Here is an 18,369-nt window from a genome sequence, read left to right as displayed (position 1 = left end):
TTTCAGGAGCAGTAACCACACTTCCCAATGAAGTTACATTTAGGGAAAGCAAGTCTTTTGCAATCTTATTTTGGCATACTTCTTCATGGGTTTTTATCTCAGCTCTCCTAACTCTATTCCATTACATGTTAATTTTCTTTTTTCAATGTGAAAGCTGATGCACGCTGACTTATTTATTGTGTTTCTCTTCTCCCTGACCCTACAAAACATTTCCCAATACTTCCTATGAAAGGCATTATAAAACAATTAAGTCAAAGTATGTTAATGAAAAGACATCTCAAATGTCATCTACCTTTTTAGTAGCTGTAACCACACTTTCCAATGAAGATACTCACATTTAGGGAAAACCTAAAGTCTTTTGCAATCTTATCTTGGCATACTTCTTCATGGGGTATCTAACATAATTTAGCCCTTTTCTTGCTCATAACAAATGTGTACATTTTGTATGTAAGTACTATTTAATATATATAGGATTCAGCATCAGAAAATGTTCTTCTGATGTGGTCAATGAGTTAAATGCATATAGAGTAAAGTGTGCTATTTTACAAAGCATTTAGGTATGTTTAAGCTCCACTGAAGTTAATTTGGCAGGAGTACCTGCTTAAATTCATTGCTTTTTCAGGGTCTTCATTTGAAATCCCACTTGCTGCTTAGTCAAGCTCTCAAAATATTGTCAACACTACAGTAGAGCCATCAGTTTCTAAGAGCTACCATAAATAACTTCAAAAAAAGATCTACCACCACCATTTTTCTGTCTTCCTCCCTATTTAGAGGAAAAATTTTAATTTCACAGTGGTTTGTGACGAGAACTTAATAGGTTTAATCTAAGCAAAAGATAACTTGAATTAAATCTCCCTACAAAATAATACTTTCACTTCTGAGAAAAAAATATTATTCTAGTCTGCTATTTATATCATATGTGACAGCTCTGAACCAACCTAAAATGTGATCTTATTTACAAAATTCCACTTCAACAAAAAAAAAAGGTTAAATTTTGTCCCCAAAATCCACTAGTATTATACAGAGAATTTGGATTTATTTAATTTTACTGACTTCCATGGAGCTTTTTTAATTTATAATTTATGGTTAATGGAAGCCAATAATGAAGAGGTGAAATGGAAGCTCTCAAAGGTAAAAACCAGCAGGAAGAAGAGACCTCCCTCAAAGCCTGATGTCTCCCTGCAGAACCACTTCACATTACTACAGACTGAAGATGAAAATCATATTGCATCAGGTGAGCTGCTGGAGCCAAGTAAGGCAGCCCAGTCAGCTCACTGTATAACAGCTAGTGCTAACTAGAAGCAGCAATGGGTGACAGGAGTAGGAGACTCTCTTCTGAGAGGTGTGGAGGCACCCATTTGGGAAACCTGGTCTCCTAGAGACTGTTGGGATTCATCTCTCAGAGAAAGGGGAGAACATCTTTAACCATAGGCTTGCCAGTCCAGGCCTTTAAACTGGAGTTTCCAGTGTGGGGATCTGCAGTCCATTCTACTGCCACCACTTAAAGGCCAGTGCCAGTAATAGGACACCCTGGGATTGGAGAATGATCACAGGACAGCAGGATACACACTCCTGTAATACAGGAGAATGTATTCCCAGCCAGTACGTCAGCTTCAGTGAGGGCCCAACCTAAATGTCTCTATGCACACACACAAGGAGTTTATCTGAGAGAAAACCCCACATCTGTTAAAGGGTTACTGTGACACAGTTCTTAACAGCTGAAAAACAGAAGCAGATTATACATGGAACATTCGTTTTACTGTAAGTTTTTTAGAAAGTTGTTGTATGAAAAACACACATGGCAAATTATTCAAGATTTATGGGCATTCGAATGAGATGCTTGCATTACTCACAGGAGGTATGATTGTACAGGAGGCAGCCTGTCAAACAAATAGCAGTGGTAACTGCTTGACAATGTGTGGTGTATAAAATAGATCAGTATGATGTATATCAGTTTACTTACAAATGTAATCCATTTCATTTCACTTTCATTCCAAAACACACGTTACTTGAGACTTGGCACACTATTCTCCAACTCAAGACAAGCCTATTTAATAAACTGACAAATACTCTTATTATAGGAACTAATGATAAAAACATATTAATTTTGAACTACTACACAACTTTAAAAACACTCTGGATATTTTCTCTACACTGATAGTTGTTCATAGCTAAAATAATTCCTACTTATAATGCCATTTGCACTGCTCTGCAGCATTTCTGAGCATTCCCCATCTGTGGTTTAACTGCAGCACTTCTGCACAGATAAAGCTTATCTCAGCCAATAAAGGCAAAACACTGACAAGAGAAAAAGAATGTTCTCCCATGAACACTCTCTTGCCCAAATGTTTCCTCACCTTTTCTGGAATCACATCTTTGTTTTTATGTGGCCATTATTAAGACAGTAAACATTTTTAGGAACTTGTGGGAATAAATTTATTTGTGGTCTGCTTCATTCTCTTTCATGCAAAACAATTGGAAGCAATTAATTGAAATAATGAAACAATTTTCCAAGAATTCTCTGAAACTGGTCTTTAACATCTATAACTGAAAATTTTATAGTTGCAAAACCAAGAGGATATAATGCCATTTTTTCAGGAAATTCCAGTGTGGTAGAAAAAATTTAGAGTAGGAATCTAGGTTAGAGACACGTACCATTACATTTTTACCTTCTGACGTGTGTAATCTACATATAACGTTACTATGCTAATTATAGTGAATTCTAAAGGGTTTTAAAAGAACTCAAACTATTTAAAAATCATTAGTAAACTCTTATCTTCTTAAAGCCTGAATGTAAATTTGTACAAACTCCTTATGTTTTTAAATATATGGGCATAGATTATCCAGCAGGAGAAAAGAAGAATTGAATAGCTGTAAGATCTGTAAGCAGCAGATGCTTCATAACAGAACTGTAATGAAGAAATGTGACTCATCTGTGAAATAGAGAAAATATTTTGTCAAAAACAGATCTGAAGCAACATATTGCAGTTAAAAGTCCATCCAAGAATGGTCCCACCTCTTTTCTCATGGGACAACTGGTGGCAGAAGACAAAACTTAATGGTAACATGACCAGAGTAACCTACAAGTAGGATGTGTTTAATGAGTCCAAGGTACTGTTCCTTGCCAAAGTCAAAGTGAACCTTATCATTTGCTTCTCTTTTTCTGTCTCATCAATTGTTCTGCTAAGTTCTTATAAATGGAAAATACAACAGCTGGGACAGTAGTGAATGGAAAGTATAGTATGTATAAGACATCCCCTGATTCTTTTGGAAAGCTATTCCAAAGATGCAATGTCCCAGGAAATAATGGAAAACATTAAGGAATAATATAAGAAAAAAGAGCCACCCATGATGAATTCCAACAATGGAAGAACTGTGCCTTTTAAAAAGGGTAAAAATAAATCAGGAGTGTGGTCAAGAACTGCTAGGCTTGCAAAGTAAAGTGGTATGGACTGAGCCATAGAAGTTCCTAAATGCTAAGCATTAGATAAATTACTATTTTATGGATTTTTTAAAAGTAAGTTTTCTACTACAATTCAGTGCATAATCTTTTTATGTCTTCCGTCATAAAAACATGTCAGATTTCAGTGACACAAAGTCTCCCTTTTGCTTTAGTTGCATATTCCTAATAATATAAATAGTTACTAATCTTTGAGACTTAAAATTTAGAACAAGAATGGTTCCTTCAATGTCCTTTTCAAAATAAAAGTTTAGCTTTTGTTTCCTGAGAAAACAAGTGACACATACACGTTTTCAAAACCAGAAATATTCACCATTCATATAGATACTTACAAGTGGCATGAAAATCCAGACACTTCTCAGATAAACACAGAAAGGAGCAACCACACTTCCTACACGGCACATCATGCTTCCACTTCCAACAGCAAGTGATCTACAATAAAACACAGCAAACCATTAGAAGTGCACAGACACTCAGACCATCAGTAGGATGTTATGTGCCTTTATGCAGTTATACTAGGAAGCTACAGCTTCACCAATGACAATTTATACTGAAGTGAAATTCAGCTGCTTCTATAATAAATTAAAAAATTGATAATCATTCAGCATAGATCACAGGACTTTTTAAAAAGGCAGCAATAATGTTTGAGAAAGCATTAAGTATTCTTCTAGCTCCTCACTGAAAACAGTTAATGCAGATGGAAGTGAAAACTAAATAAAAATTTATTATACAGACAAATACTGGACAACTCTGAAGCAGCAGTAGCAGAATTCATACCATGCCAAGTTTTTTGGGTCAATGCCATTAATACTGAGAGCTGCTGGATCAGGCCCAGAAGCACAGAAAAGAAAAGGAAATAATAGCATAACAATGAAAAATATATGACCGGTAAAAGTTCTTACCTTACAATTGTTGGGTACAGTTCTGCTGTGTAGAGATATATAAGGCCAAATGCCACACCTATGGAAAATTTTCCAGCCATATTTGCTAAAATAAGTAATATATTGAAATCCTATTGGAAGAGAGCACAAAGAAATAAATCACCAGAAAATAACAGTTCCAAAATTAATTTAAATCCTTCAAAAGTAGTGACTTTTCTTTAAGCAACAAGCAATACTTATTGCTTGCTTTTTTAAAATGGTCTCAATAAGTATTGTCCACAGAACTTTCAACCACTCCTGGTTCACTAAAGCCCTGATATATTTTACATGTGACTCCAGCAATGAAACTATGATAATTGTACTGAAAATATAGAAATCTATCTTAGATTGGTAGCTGCATTTCAAAAACAGCCTTTAGTCCACTATATGATTTAGAAAAAGCAGCTGCATTTACAGATAGTCTTTAAAATAAATTTCTACTATAGGCACACTTTCAATAATATATGACTAACCTGAGGTATGAACATAATTAAAACACAGATCAATGCACTTAAAATAAGGAACGGAATGAGTGTGTTTCTCCTCCCCAGTTTGTCCATGGCAATGCAAGCAATGATATAGCAAGGCAACTCCACAGCACCTGTCAGTATGAAATTATTTTGGTTTAAGTCATGATCACACATGGTTATGTTTTAACTCTAAATTCCTTTGTATAAGGAATAATTTAATCTTGGGAATAATAGAAGAGTGATATTCAGAAATAACCAGTTTGTTGGGCTAGTTCAATTTGTAACAAAAATGGCAACAGAAAGCAAAACACATGGCCTGAAATGTGGTAGTGGGGGACAGAGAATGATAAGGGACATGTTTTTCACAGAGTGGTGCAGCTCCAGTTTTCTTTGGGGTGGAAAAGTACAGAAACCAGGAAGGCCATGGTTCTGCTTTCTGACACTATCACTGGTAACTGAAAAGTCTCTGTTCTTGCTGCTCTTTTTGCTTCAGCTTTTTTCACATCAACAGCTTAAGTGTGCCAGCCAGGAATATTGCTGGTGTCACACCAACACACCTCTCTGGGTCTACCAGCTTCTACCTGGACACAAAACTGAAGCCACAAGCACCTCCCCCAGCTTCAGCTACCAAATCACCTCTATGTAAAAGACAAGCAAGTCCAGTTTTCTCTGAGCCAGCACTCTAAGTAGAGTACAGTTCCAGCTTTCTCTTCTCCATTAAAAAGTGGGCAGCTGCTTACAATATCCCACTCTTACTCAGATCTTCTTCTCCTAATGTCTATTTCCAGAGAAAAACTGCTGCAGCTCTAAAGGAACTGGCATTTGGCTGTTCACAAACCCTGCTTAAACATGATTTGTCCCTAAACAAATTAGATTGCACCTAACCCAGTTTGGACATGTTTTAAACCAACTTGTTTATGAAGAATGCCACTATTGTAGCATTCCATTGTAAAATCAAGGAAGAAAACCAGATGCAGCTCTGAACAAATATGCTATGTGCCTTTACCAAGCACATATAGTGTGCCAATATATTTAATTGGGAAACAATAGTTTGGGCTCATGTTGGTAAAAGCAGGTTGCAATTATTCAGTTTTCTTTTGTCTGCTAAAATATTTTTGGAAGAGTATAGGGTGGCTTACACACTATGCTCCACTGTAACAGTTTTCAGTGCAATAATAGCATCCACTCTTCAACATATCAGCCTATCAATTCACTATAATATGTGACAGCACAAAAGGAATTCGGAAGAGCCCCAATCCTCCTGTGTGCTTATGAACATAAACTGTCACATTCACTTTACTGAGCTGCTCAGTTGCATAAAGCAAAGTGCATGATTAAATTCTTTGCTGGCTCAGAGCTTCATCTACAGTCTTCTGAAGTCAGTGGAATATTTTCACTGATTTTAACAAACTTTGGACCAGGGCTTGAATGCACTGGGCTGCCTTCATAAACAACCTACATAGCAGAGAAAAATTGCAGTCAGATCAACAAAATGAAAAGCATATCACAACTATTAAATTAAAAATACACTTTTCAGAAAACTAGTATTACTCTTGCTTCTGAGAATTATGAATCTATTTACTATACAAACTGACTCAATATATCGTGACTGTAAGTGATTAAAGGAATAAATTTTTTTCTCTTGTTTCCCTAGTTTGTGCCTATAACAGAGATGTGGAAATTCTGTGTTGCTGGTCTGCTTATTTTGGTGTTTGCAGGGAACTACTATAGGCTTGCAGGCAAAGGGGAGACAAGCAGAACATGGGTTTAAAGCCACAACAACAGACTAGAAAATTGTTGTGCATTGACACATTTGAAATTATCTTTCTATTTTTTTTTTGAGAAACGGTGAGATTTGGGGTGAATTACACTCCTGTGTTTGTTAACTTCATGAACGGTTAGCAAGAAACTTTTTGAACAAGGTTCTTTGAACAAAGTTTAAAAAATGGCTGTCAAATCTCTAGACATTTCTAAATGTTATGTTCTAGTTCTGTCATAAACAGAATAATGTACAAAATTATATTTACCTATGAGAAAGAGATTTAAATATTCATTGCCTCCTAGACTGACAGAACTGAGGGAGAAGACGTAGTACCCCAAGCTCCCGGTGAACCAGATGAGCCAGACTGTGATGGTCCTTCTTGCCATGTGCCAGTTACAAAAGAGGTCTAAGATGTTGTGCTTCTTTGTTGAGGATATGTCATTGTCACCCATTCTGTCACTGACTAGACCATCTTGTTGGACTGAGCACAGTTCAGTAACTTTGCAGGGAGTGCTTACTTTGTTCCATCTTGCCATTAGATTAATTACTTTTTGTGCATCTTCATATCTTTCCTCTGACAGGAGCCACAAAGGTGTTTCTGGGAGCATCCAACAGCAGAAGACAAAAGGAATTGTTGCTACGGAGAGAAATATCTGATAGACCCACCAGGTTTGAGCCAAAAATCCCACGAGTGCCACAATCATAATTCCCATAGCAAAAAAAGCATGGACATGCATGGAAGCCCAGGTTCGTGCTTTAATGCCAACAAATTCAGTCACATAAACAAAAGCCACAACCAGATAGCCACTTGAAACCTGGGGGGTGGAAAAGAGAAAAAAAAAAAAAAAAAAAAGAAAAAAAAAGAATAGATGTTTGTATCTAATCTCCTTGTTCAACAACTAACACAAAACCCAAACAGCTAACAGTGTTCCACATCTGCATACACTTCATTGGCACTGCGCTGGCTTGTGCCACACTGGCAGAAAAAGGCAACTCTGGAAACAAATCACTGGAGCAAAAGTTAACTCAAACCTTCAGACTTCCTGAAAAAGGTATTTTTAAATCTGAAGTTAGTTTGGATGCTTTTCTGTAGTGGAGGAGAGCCAGCAAGTGACACCTGAAAAAGAGCCTGGTTTGCTGCTGTCATCAAGCCCTCATCTCCAAAAATTAGGTGCCTCAGTGAAATACCAAACATGATGCTTGGTCAAATGAGCTTCCCTTGAGTAATTGCCACTTGTGCAAATCCTGACCTTGGCTTTTAGGTAGGATATTAATAATCTGCATGTCAGGGAACTGCAAATTTACTAGCAATTATCTTCCTCAACCTTGTAAATTATCTCACAAAATCAAATTTTTATTATGTTGGAAAATAATTTAATTTATATAATTATGAGTTCTCATTCATTATCTAGCCATATTAAAGGAATGCAATTACTGGCATGTTTTGCATCATAGTATTTCTTCATTCAAAATATATTATTGAACATACACATATTTCCATTTCTATAGTAACAGTCAAAATCTTGGTATCTCAAAACATTTCAAAACATACACAAAAAAACTAGACAAGAAAGCATTCCAGTAAAATGTTTCAGTTATTCAATTTTCTGGTTAAAAATCCTGCAGTTTATAAATCTGTACTGTTTGAATCTGTTAAGACTCAATCTGCACTGGTCTCAGTGGCATGGGGCCAGAGCTTCAGACCTTTGGCTCACAAATCAGTCCCAGTGAGCAGTTTAAAACCCACAGCATTGGTCAGAGCTTTTTGCTTTTCTAAACTATCCCAGCCCCAGCATCAACAGCCAAGGGTGTCAATAGAGGAACTCTTGTTGATCTCACTGTTCAAGGCTGAAATGCCTACGCAGTTTTTCCTGCAAGAAAAGCCTGAGATTTAATCAGGCAAAGGGATCTTCAGGTCCAAGGCCCTGTCTTCACTAATGCCCTGCCAGCAAGAATACGCTAAATCATGTGGTTATTTTCAAATTTACTTTAAATAACTTACATAATTTTTCTTGTGATGGCTTCCTAATTTCTTTATCCATTTACAGTTATACTTTTAGATATAAAAATCTAATTTAAAATTGGTTATGTATAAATATTGAATATATATTAGATATTGGATATATATCATACACATATTAAAAAGTATATGTATAGCTATGCATAAACACAGATCCTGGAACACCCTTACGTACAGTATAAATATCTAGGAATGAAACATGCCTACCTATGTATTTAGTATTTCAAGTGTAGACTAATAGACAAAAGAGATGCATGGAAGAGAAAACTTGCATCTCTCCTCCATCACTCAAAATGGTAGAGATAGAGATAATCATACTTATTATAGATTAGTTATTTTAACAATCAGTCAGTTATTTCTGACAATAAAGAGAAATGCAATGGCAGCTGCAATGCAGAATCCAGAGCTATTTGTTCACACTTGGTATTTAATTACCAGTCCAGCAGAGGTTGGGATGGAGGAAGTACCAAACACTGCTTCATACGGGTGCTTTCTATTAATTCAAAGAGGAAAAGTGCTGTGGTCCAAGAACATTCAGACTCTCCCTGCTCTGCTGAAATAAGTGCAACAGAGGGGGCTTTAGAATAGTGAAGTGGGGGAGTAAATAAGAACAAAAGGGAGTTTTTCCTGAGAAGGGGTAGGAAATGACACATAAAAAGAGCCAGGGTGAACATCCTTTCTTACCATAGCAAGGAGAAAGCGCGCAATCACGAAACTGTAGTAGTCAAATGTGAAGGCCACTGCAATGCCAAATACAAACTGACCAGTGCTTGTGAACCATATAACACGCTGTCTTCCCAATCTGCAAATTAATAAAATTATGAATAACCACAAACATTCTATTAAAATACACCTGCAACTCCTGAGAGCTTATCTGGAAGTAAATCTGAAAATACTGTACTTAACGCTCTACATTAGTTTCCTGTATTTTCCTTGCCACGTGAGTAATTCAAACAAAATGCAAGAGAAGCTGTTCCCATGAAGGAGAAGCTCCTACAGAAGCAACTACCATTCCACTGTTCTTGGCTGGAAGCAACATGCAGAAGTGGGCCTTACATCTGCCTAATTAGAGTTTCAAGTTTAATTTCCACATAACTAATCTTACTTTGTCTTACAGAATAGGTAAGACTTGCCTTTTCAGATGTTTTATACTAAGTAATGCCTGCTTAGTAATTTCTCAGAAAAGTCAGCTGTAATAACACATGCCATTTCCTGCCAAAATTACAGCTAATCTGGATGTTAATGAAAGGCCTCTGTAACTTATCTTTGTCCAGTTAATGTTGAATTATCTAATAAATGACAATTACATAGTTCCTCTATTTCTTGATCACATCACAGCACACATGCATGCAGGTACAAGAACAAAAATCCAATAAGCTGGTACACTAGCAGCAAAAAAACCTCATGTCACATACTTGCTGCCGATAAACAACACATTAATTTCCAGTGTAAAAAGAGGGGCATTTAGAAAATGGAAACTTCTATTTATCTTTTTCCTATATCTCAAGAAGAAAATATACCAAGCAGAGGGAGTTGTCCCTAAGAAGTTAGCACATGCTATCAATACAAAGCTCCTCTGAGGAGAGAGCCTAGAAGTCTGCAGGAGATACACTACACTCCATTGAGAATGTTCTGTAACACAAACCGTGCAGAATCATTTTTTCCTTTATAAAATTCTCTTGGACTTTTACTATCTACTTCACTGTGGTCAACTTTTCACAGATGTGAATTTTACATTTAGGCATAGAGCCTGAGGACTTTTGGGGTGTAGGCTCATTTGTGGGTTTTTCTCTGTATTTGGTACTACATTAAAACAATCCTGGAAAATGGGTGTTGTAAATAGGAGGTTTAGTCCAAACAGCCACAGGGCATAGTTCTTTCCAACCCTGACCTGGAGTCATTCGTATTTGGTCTCTGAACCCTGCCAGAGGAGATCCCAGTGAGTCCCAGCTGTCACAGCTCTTCTGTTGGGAAATCTGTTAATTAGGAATGGGAGGAACCCACAAACTTATTTTCCACCAGCCAGGACGTGTCAGAAAATAATAACTTTCAGCTGTAAAATTCACAGTTGTAAATCTGCAATTCAGAATGTGCGTATTATTTTAACTGGCTGTCCATGGCTTCAATTAGTGGAAATGAGAACAATGTGATCATAAACTTATAAATCATGCCTGAATATTAATTGATAAAGCTATGAATTATTTAAAGGAACACAGAACAAATGTTGGCATTACATTCTGGTTTTGTATTAAATATGGTTATACAAAGACTTGGATCAGGAGGGAGGATTGATTCCATGTGTTCTGAAAGTTAAAAAAAAAAATTATCTTTAATTTTGCATTCCCATGTTGTAGCTGCAACACCTTAGCATGGTGATAATGAAGAAAAAACAGGAAACAACACACCTGGTCTGCTTTTTCTGTTTATTCTGTTAGCTCTGGGATAAAATTTCACTCTATTGCTAAAAGAGATCAACAAGATCCTTTATAGAAAGAGATAAATTACACTATCTCAGTCTTCAGATCAAAACACAGGCACATAACCTGTCTGAGACAAAACCAAGTACAACTTATCTTAAGCATTTGATCTCATATGGGTAGAGGAGCATGTGTTCTGAGGTGTTCTGTGGTAGGAATATGTATGTTTGTGTTAAGAGAGAAGCAAGAGAATCAGGAGGATACAGACCTACATCCTGGATCTCACTGATGCTTCCAAGGCCAGCTCTGATACTGAATTCCAGTGCATGATTGGAGAAAACATCCAGGGAGGCAGTGTTGGAGGGGAGAGGGCTAAATAACAGCCTTGGGACCATGAGTGAGGGACTGCTCAGGTCAAGTCCCACCATGAGCAGACTCTCCTCTTTCTCAAACAGTACTCTGTACATACCAGTAAATAAGTGAAACTATAGCACAGCTCACTGACAACTATTTTCTCCTATCTAGACTAACTTTCAAAAAACTGAGGTTTAATCTAATCACTCAAGGGAAAAAACTACAATTGTACTGCAAGGAAAAATAGTGTATGGGTGTTTATTTTAGGAACATGGGGTCTGAACAAACCCTCAAAGCCTTTACATGAGCCCCGCAGAGCTATATTAATGATAGAGGTTAGGAAATTTCTGGTTTTAAAATACATTATTTTTATCCTCCCAGTAGCCCTTCAGTTGTTTATCATATCCAGAAATAAAAATCTGTTTCCATGAGAAACCTCTCCTCTTGGAAAATAAAGTGAAGATCTATTCCCAGGTTTTACTATTGCTATATCCTGCTTAAAAAAAACCCACCACCCCACCCCTGAAAAAACCCCAACAAAACAAACAAGCAAACAAAAAACTGGGGGCAATTACCATATGCACAAGGCAATTTGAGGCATCAAGGTCTAGAATAATGTAGATATAAAGTAGGAAAAAAATTCTGAAAGCAAATGATTTGTGAATACATTTTAAAATTAGTACTCACTGTTAGAAAAAGAAATTGAGCTAAACACCTCTGTGAGTAAAACTATATCCAACTTGAACTGTGAATACACAATGAATGAAAACAACAAAACAGGTTGAAAACACAAAGTTACTGCAGTCTGAAGCTTCAGTTATCAGAAAATGACACTTTACCTGTCAGCAATGTCACCAAAAATCACTGCTCCAATCAGGACTCCAAGCATGAATGTAGGCTGGATTAATTTTGCAAGCCATTCTCGTTCACAGACCAGATCCCACTCCGTAACAACAGTGCTCTTCCACTTTGTATCATCATAGAAAAATCCATCAGAGCATGAAAATATGGACTTGTTGCCTTTGTATTCATATGCCAGATCCAAACTGACTTCTCGTTTAGATCTGCTGCACTGGTTAAGTTCCCAAATTTCTCCATTTTCCAGCTGGACTACAACGTAATTTTCTGTTGATGTCCATAGTGTCCAGATGTCCTTTATACTTGATTCAGAGGAGTTGTAGAAAAGAACACTACTCACATTTCCAGGGATCCCACATACAAAATTAGGAGTAACAGCCATGAACACAGATGCTAAGTAATGTATACCACATGACATAGCTTGAAAGACAGATGCAAAATAAACACATGCTTGAAATCTGTAAAGGAAAAGAAAAAAGTTCACTGAAGAAGAGCATTCTATACCTGAAAAAAAGCAAATCAGCATAATTATTTTGCTAGGATCAGTAAATGGAGATATCATTAAGGTGTCTAGTGTTTTATTATGTAGCCCTGCTTCAATATCAGCTAAGCCCTGCAGGAAACCAAAGATTAGAAAAGATCCAGAGCATAAGTACTCAGGAAATAAGTGCTTTTAATCATATCTTTAGTCATACACAGAAGATGAACATTTAAAAAGAAAGAATTCTGAGCTTAAGCACTTAGTTTGAAGCCACCTTCTATGCTCCATTTATGTGTAGTACATCCCCTCAATAAAAGGCCTTCAATAGCTGGAATGGTTAGAGAAACCAAAATCTTCCAGGCTCAGGTTCTAAGGGACAGAGATATGTACATCAAATAAAACAAACCAAACATTATGCCCTTAGTTTCACTTAATTGTATCTATATAACTGTATTCCATCTCCCATCTTTCTTTACTGCCTCTGAAAGACAAAAATAGAATACATGTAGATACATGTAGGGGAAGATAGAATCTGAATAATGTGAAATGTTTTGTACCAAAACATAGTTGTACGCTGGGCTGGGTTTTGGCTTAAACAGGGTGTGCAGTTATGCATTAAAGATTGTATCATAAAACGAACATAGTAAAAGAATGTTATGTATGAATTTTAGTATTTTAACAGCTTTTAAAACACTCTTGAGATGCAAGTAAATCTTAGTATATAAATTCCACGTCTTATGCATTTCAAAAGACCTGCAATGAACTCTAGCAAATTCTAGACAGTTTCAGATAATCTAAGCATAAGGGTCTCTTCCTCAATTTAATGTTAAAATTTTGCACATAATTAGTAAAACATCTGTTCAGAAAAAAACAACATGGCTTTTGGCTTTTCCTCTACCTTTTACTTTCTGAAAGGCAACCAATTGCAGGATTTCAAAGAAACTTCTAAATTTACATCTTTACTGCACTACATGCTGGGCCTTGGTAGTATGAAAAAATAGCAGCTTTTTAAAAAATTATCAGAGGCTACCTCTGATGAAGTTAAAGAAACTGATGCCTAAAAAACAATTGATTTTAAATGTCCTGAAGGAAAGGCAAAAGCAATTCCAATCCCAGTAGCAAATGTGAACTCTAGATCACTCTTCTCCAAAATGTATGTCATCTAGTCTTGAATTTTTGTAACAAAGGTCCCAACAGTAACTGGCTTTGGAATTTTAAATAATCTATCATTACAATTCTAATGAATTTCAAAACTATCTATAACCAAGGCTCAGATGGAGTGGGGATTTTTTTTTTTCCCATTCTCTTGATGCCAACAGCTCTGTGGACTTTTCCACAGCAGTCTGAGGAGACAGCTGCATAGCTAAACCCACTGTGACAGCTCAGCTACTGGCTCCACTTCCCTCTTGAAGACTTGGCAAAGCCAATCCTCACATAGGTGTTGTGCTGCTTTACCTAACAAACCTTATGACACCTATGGTCAAGAGAAATAGAATATAATCTCAGCATTCCTTAAGCCTACCAATCCCCTCCCAAGAGAACAGCTTCTGAGGATTAAGTAGCTAGCCATAAATCAAAGCAAGACGAAACCTGCTCTGGACTATCTTCTACCACAAACTAGTAAGGATTATTCTGAAATGCAACCCTTGTTCCCCTATAATCACAGGCAAATAAAGTCAGCAACATTTTTTAGTTCCTCTTCTCTAGTTTTATTTAAAATGCTCCTGTCAAAACACAGAAACTCATTTTTAAAATAGCAAAGATAAAATTCAACAACTTTGCTTTAGTTGCAGTATGCAGAATGACTGATTTCAGGAGTAGAAGACTTCAAACAAATCAGCAAATATAATCACTAGAAGCTGTGGAGTTAAATCTGCAACTATCTAATAAAGCATGGCATACCTGGAACCCAGATTCCCAGTATTTGCAATATATGTCATTATGCATCAGGAAATTGCAGTCTCAGCCCTGCTGGTATTTCCCAGACAGAGGAAGAATTAAATAATTTCGAACTCCAACACATTCATCTTGAATTTCCTAATTAGATCTCACAGTACAAGAAATATCAGGTTCATCCTTTCTCTTCTACCCAATGAGTAGGAAAAAAAAAATTATGCTCTTTCTTGTTGAAGAAATCAACTTGTAAGGATGTGGACTGGGAAGATGGCATGAACCAATGCATCACATTATTTTTTAAAAACCTAAATTGCAAGAGCATCACCAGGACAGTGACTTTGGCCAGGTCCAGCTAATCTCTGCACTAACTGCTTCTTTGAGACTTTTATCATATCTCTTCCTGAACACTTCTTGTGATCACATTTCAATAACCATTTTGACAGACTGCTCCACTGTCAAAACTTTCTGTTAGAAAGTTTTCCATTAAATCTAATCTCAGTGTCCCTTTTTTCACTGCAAGACTATTAGCAGCTTATAAACCATCCTTTTGCAACCTTGAATAAACCTTCTTTGTATTTTATCACTTCATTGAACAAAATTATCAGTTCTCTAGTTACTTTCTAAAATTATATAAATTACAGCCCCTTACCCTTTCCTTATTTTTCATTTTTGTCCTATGAAACAATTTCCACTTCTATAAAAAGCAACAAAGGATTTATGTTAAAGAAGTATGTGTGTCATGTCATATTTCACCCATTTTTCAAGGATTTAACTTAGAATGAGATATAAGTTTCTTGTAAAAACAATCTTCCATTTTTTAAGTTATGAAAACCTTATCCATTTCCAACAAAGAAATCTATTCTGTGGTATCGTTATTTTTCTTACCTAATTTGTAGCACCTATGCTAAGCAAACACAAATCCAAACAGAATGCCAGATATACATTAACATACAATAATTTATGCTATTTATGACTTAAGAACAGGAAAATATATTTATTTTTACAGCAAAATGCCCATGTTGCAGAATTCATCAAGCTGGATTGAACTGTAGTTTTTAACCTCTATCTAGTCAATAAAAAAAACTGCAAGAAGCAGGCAAGTAAAGCAGAAATAGGGAAGAAAAAGGCCTGATGTGAAGCTATAAAAGTGTTTGGCAGCACCAGTGGCTGAAGGAATCCCACAGCCCTGCCACCACACTAATGGGCTACTTCCCTTCCTGTAAAAGCTACCCACTGCTCTCTCCAGTAAAATTCCACAATGGGCTGGCTAAGCCTCTCCCTGTGTATAAATATGCATTTATATAAAACAGAAACACAGAAACATCCAGCCTGAAAGCCTTCTTTTGTTGTGAAGGAAAAATGCATCGTTGACCACAGTAGTGTTGTAACAGCATCCCCACCATTGCTAGATTCAAAACCTCAACATTATGAATTGTCAAGAATCTCCTGTGGGGAAGGAAGGGAGAGCTTTTATTTTAGGACTAAGTGCATAAATGTCAGGAAATTCACTAAATTGCAGTTCCCAAAAAGAGTTAACTAGGCCATTAATGACAACATATAGAAAGCACGAAAAACATGGAGGGAGGATGATACGTGGGATGGGAGAATACTATCGATGCATTGAACTCTGCTTGTCAGAACAGCTGAGGATTTAAAAGAGACAGAGAAAGACACAAACCCAGACTCACGGTACACACAGGTTTTGCTGGAGCAGCAGACAGTGCTGAGTGAGGAGGAACATAAAGCTGCTGTCCATTCTGTTGCTAGCCAAGGATCCCTCCCTTCGGACCCTTTGGGTGCATGAGTTTTATCTCAGCCCTCTTGCTGTGGCCATGTCAACGCTCTTCCCAAATTTTATTACCTTGGGGGTGCTTTTTGGACTGTGTTCTTGCTACGGCTGAGCAGGGGAGGACTCGGCTCTGGGGAAGCGCAGCCACCCCCGCTGGGGAAGTCTGCGGCAGTGTGTGCCGGGCCAGGAGGTCACAGCAGAACCTATAGAGGTTATACACTTCACCGACCCTAAGGCACTGGTTAAAGTCTGTGCTGTCCTTGTTGCCTACTGTAAATGATTAACTTTTTCCCAAATTCTTCATTTAAGAGCACTGGACTGATAAGAAACTCCATGACTAAGCTTCAATCTTTCGATCTCTCTACTACAGGCAAACATGTAATATGATCTTCAGTAAACTCACCAGACTCCATTTTAAAAGTTAAATTTCCCTGAATAAAGAGATACTGTTGCTCATACATAAAAAAAAAAAAAAAAAAAAAAAAAAAAAAAAAAAAAAAAAAAAAAGAAGCAGCATTGCAGTAGCAACAAATACTATTAAAATACTATTAAAATTCATCAAAAGAAAGCAAGGACTCTTTCAGCAAAATCTGTGATCTGTTTCCCTCGACTGATCTCAAAAAGGCAGGTTTTGGCAAGGTTATTCTACATGCCAGTTATTTTCACATACATCAGACTATGCAACATAAATTGCTGCAAGTAAGAGTTTTCAATACCTCTTTCACAGCCTTTTTTTTTCTTTTTGCATTTTTAAAGTCTGTAAACATGATGACTGTCCTAAAAGGTATGATAATGTCTTGCAGTGTTTTTCCATGTCTTCAGTGACTTACCATGGGAGATAATTATTTGGCAAGCACATTTTGTCACTCTTGCCAGGAGTGTCAAATATAGAAGTCAAGAAGACTTTGTAGGTTACTGCTCCAGTGCAGAGACACTTAGTGAATGCCAGAAGTCAAATGAGCATAAAACTGTCTTCATAAAAGCTTCAGCAAGACACAACATGAAAATGTTCCAGTCTTTCTTAAAAATATTTCTGCAAAATTTCTCCCCAGTTTTTTTTTCTGTTTACAGCTTATAATAAAGTCTTTTACATTTTATGATCCTTCTACACAAATTTCAAGAACTCACCAGTAAGAAAAGCAACTGGTAATACCATAATCTCAGTACCTAAACTGAAGAAATATTCTTCCATAAAGGTAATGAACTAGATTTCAGTTCAGTTCACTATTCCTCTAGGTGTAGGCTCATGCAGCACTCTCACTGTAAGGTATTTCCTATCTTCTCTTTTCCCACTGTTTATTCATCCTTTAAGACATAGTGTACTCAATCTCAGTTGTGCTGGTACTTTTTATGTGAACCAGCTATGAATTTTATCTGTGAGACTGATCTAATGTGAAAAAACAAACAAAAAAAGTCAGAAAGATGATGATTAAAAACAAAATAAAGCCAGATCATTGTTTGATCCAATTTATATGGCATACCTGCAAACAATCTGCACCAATCTACTTGAAAGGTGGGATGTAAAATCATTTAAAGTGGACATTGACACATGTATATTAAAGAATGTAACCCCAGACTCATTTTAACTGTTAATTCTTGAAGTATATAGATAGTACACAACTTATTAAACAATAATTCTATGTAAAATAAAATATATCTCTGATAATATCTGTTTTCCTTTTTGTTAAAGAGAAGAGAGCTATCAAAAGCTATTTTAAAATCCTTCCAGAGTAGGACAGAGTTTCAAGGTTATTCTGTGATTAGCAAAAGATTTGTACTATTCCACTGGTTTTATAAAAACTATTTTTACTGTTTGTCTTTCCAGCTACATCATTTGCAAATCGCTTAGTCAGAAAACAGTGTGTTTTTATTCTGCAGTGTACACTTAAAAGGATGGCTGCAGTGGAAGGAAATTTCCACATAATTACTATTTCTGAAAGAA

General features: G+C 36.5%; 1 protein-coding gene across 3 annotated transcripts in view; it reads right to left on the bottom strand.

Annotated features, from left to right (window-relative positions):
• SLC22A16 (solute carrier family 22 member 16) overlaps window positions 1-18,369 on the bottom strand; it is a 33,947-nt gene that overhangs the window by 2,585 nt on the left and 12,993 nt on the right. The window contains exons 2-7 of one of the 3 annotated variants that reach the window (XM_030448283.1): window positions 12,243-12,719; window positions 9,317-9,434; window positions 6,878-7,427; window positions 4,854-4,981; window positions 4,363-4,472; window positions 3,793-3,892 (exon numbers count right to left, since the gene is read on the bottom strand). In XM_030448283.1, coding sequence (XP_030304143.1) covers window positions 3,793-3,892; window positions 4,363-4,472; window positions 4,854-4,981; window positions 6,878-7,427; window positions 9,317-9,434; window positions 12,243-12,719 — 1,483 coding nt within the window. The remainder of the gene's footprint in view (window positions 1-3,792; window positions 3,893-4,362; window positions 4,473-4,853; window positions 4,982-6,877; window positions 7,428-9,316; window positions 9,435-12,242; window positions 12,720-18,369) is intronic. The other 2 variants (XM_030448284.1, XM_030448285.1) reach the window with 2 other exon arrangements.

This window comes from Calypte anna, chromosome 3 (genome assembly GCF_003957555.1).
Source record: "Calypte anna isolate BGI_N300 chromosome 3, bCalAnn1_v1.p, whole genome shotgun sequence".
Taxonomy (NCBI): Eukaryota; Metazoa; Chordata; class Aves; order Apodiformes; family Trochilidae; genus Calypte; species Calypte anna.
The sequence above is the reverse complement of the archived record's forward strand: the minus strand, read 5'-3'. Positions and strand labels throughout refer to the sequence as shown.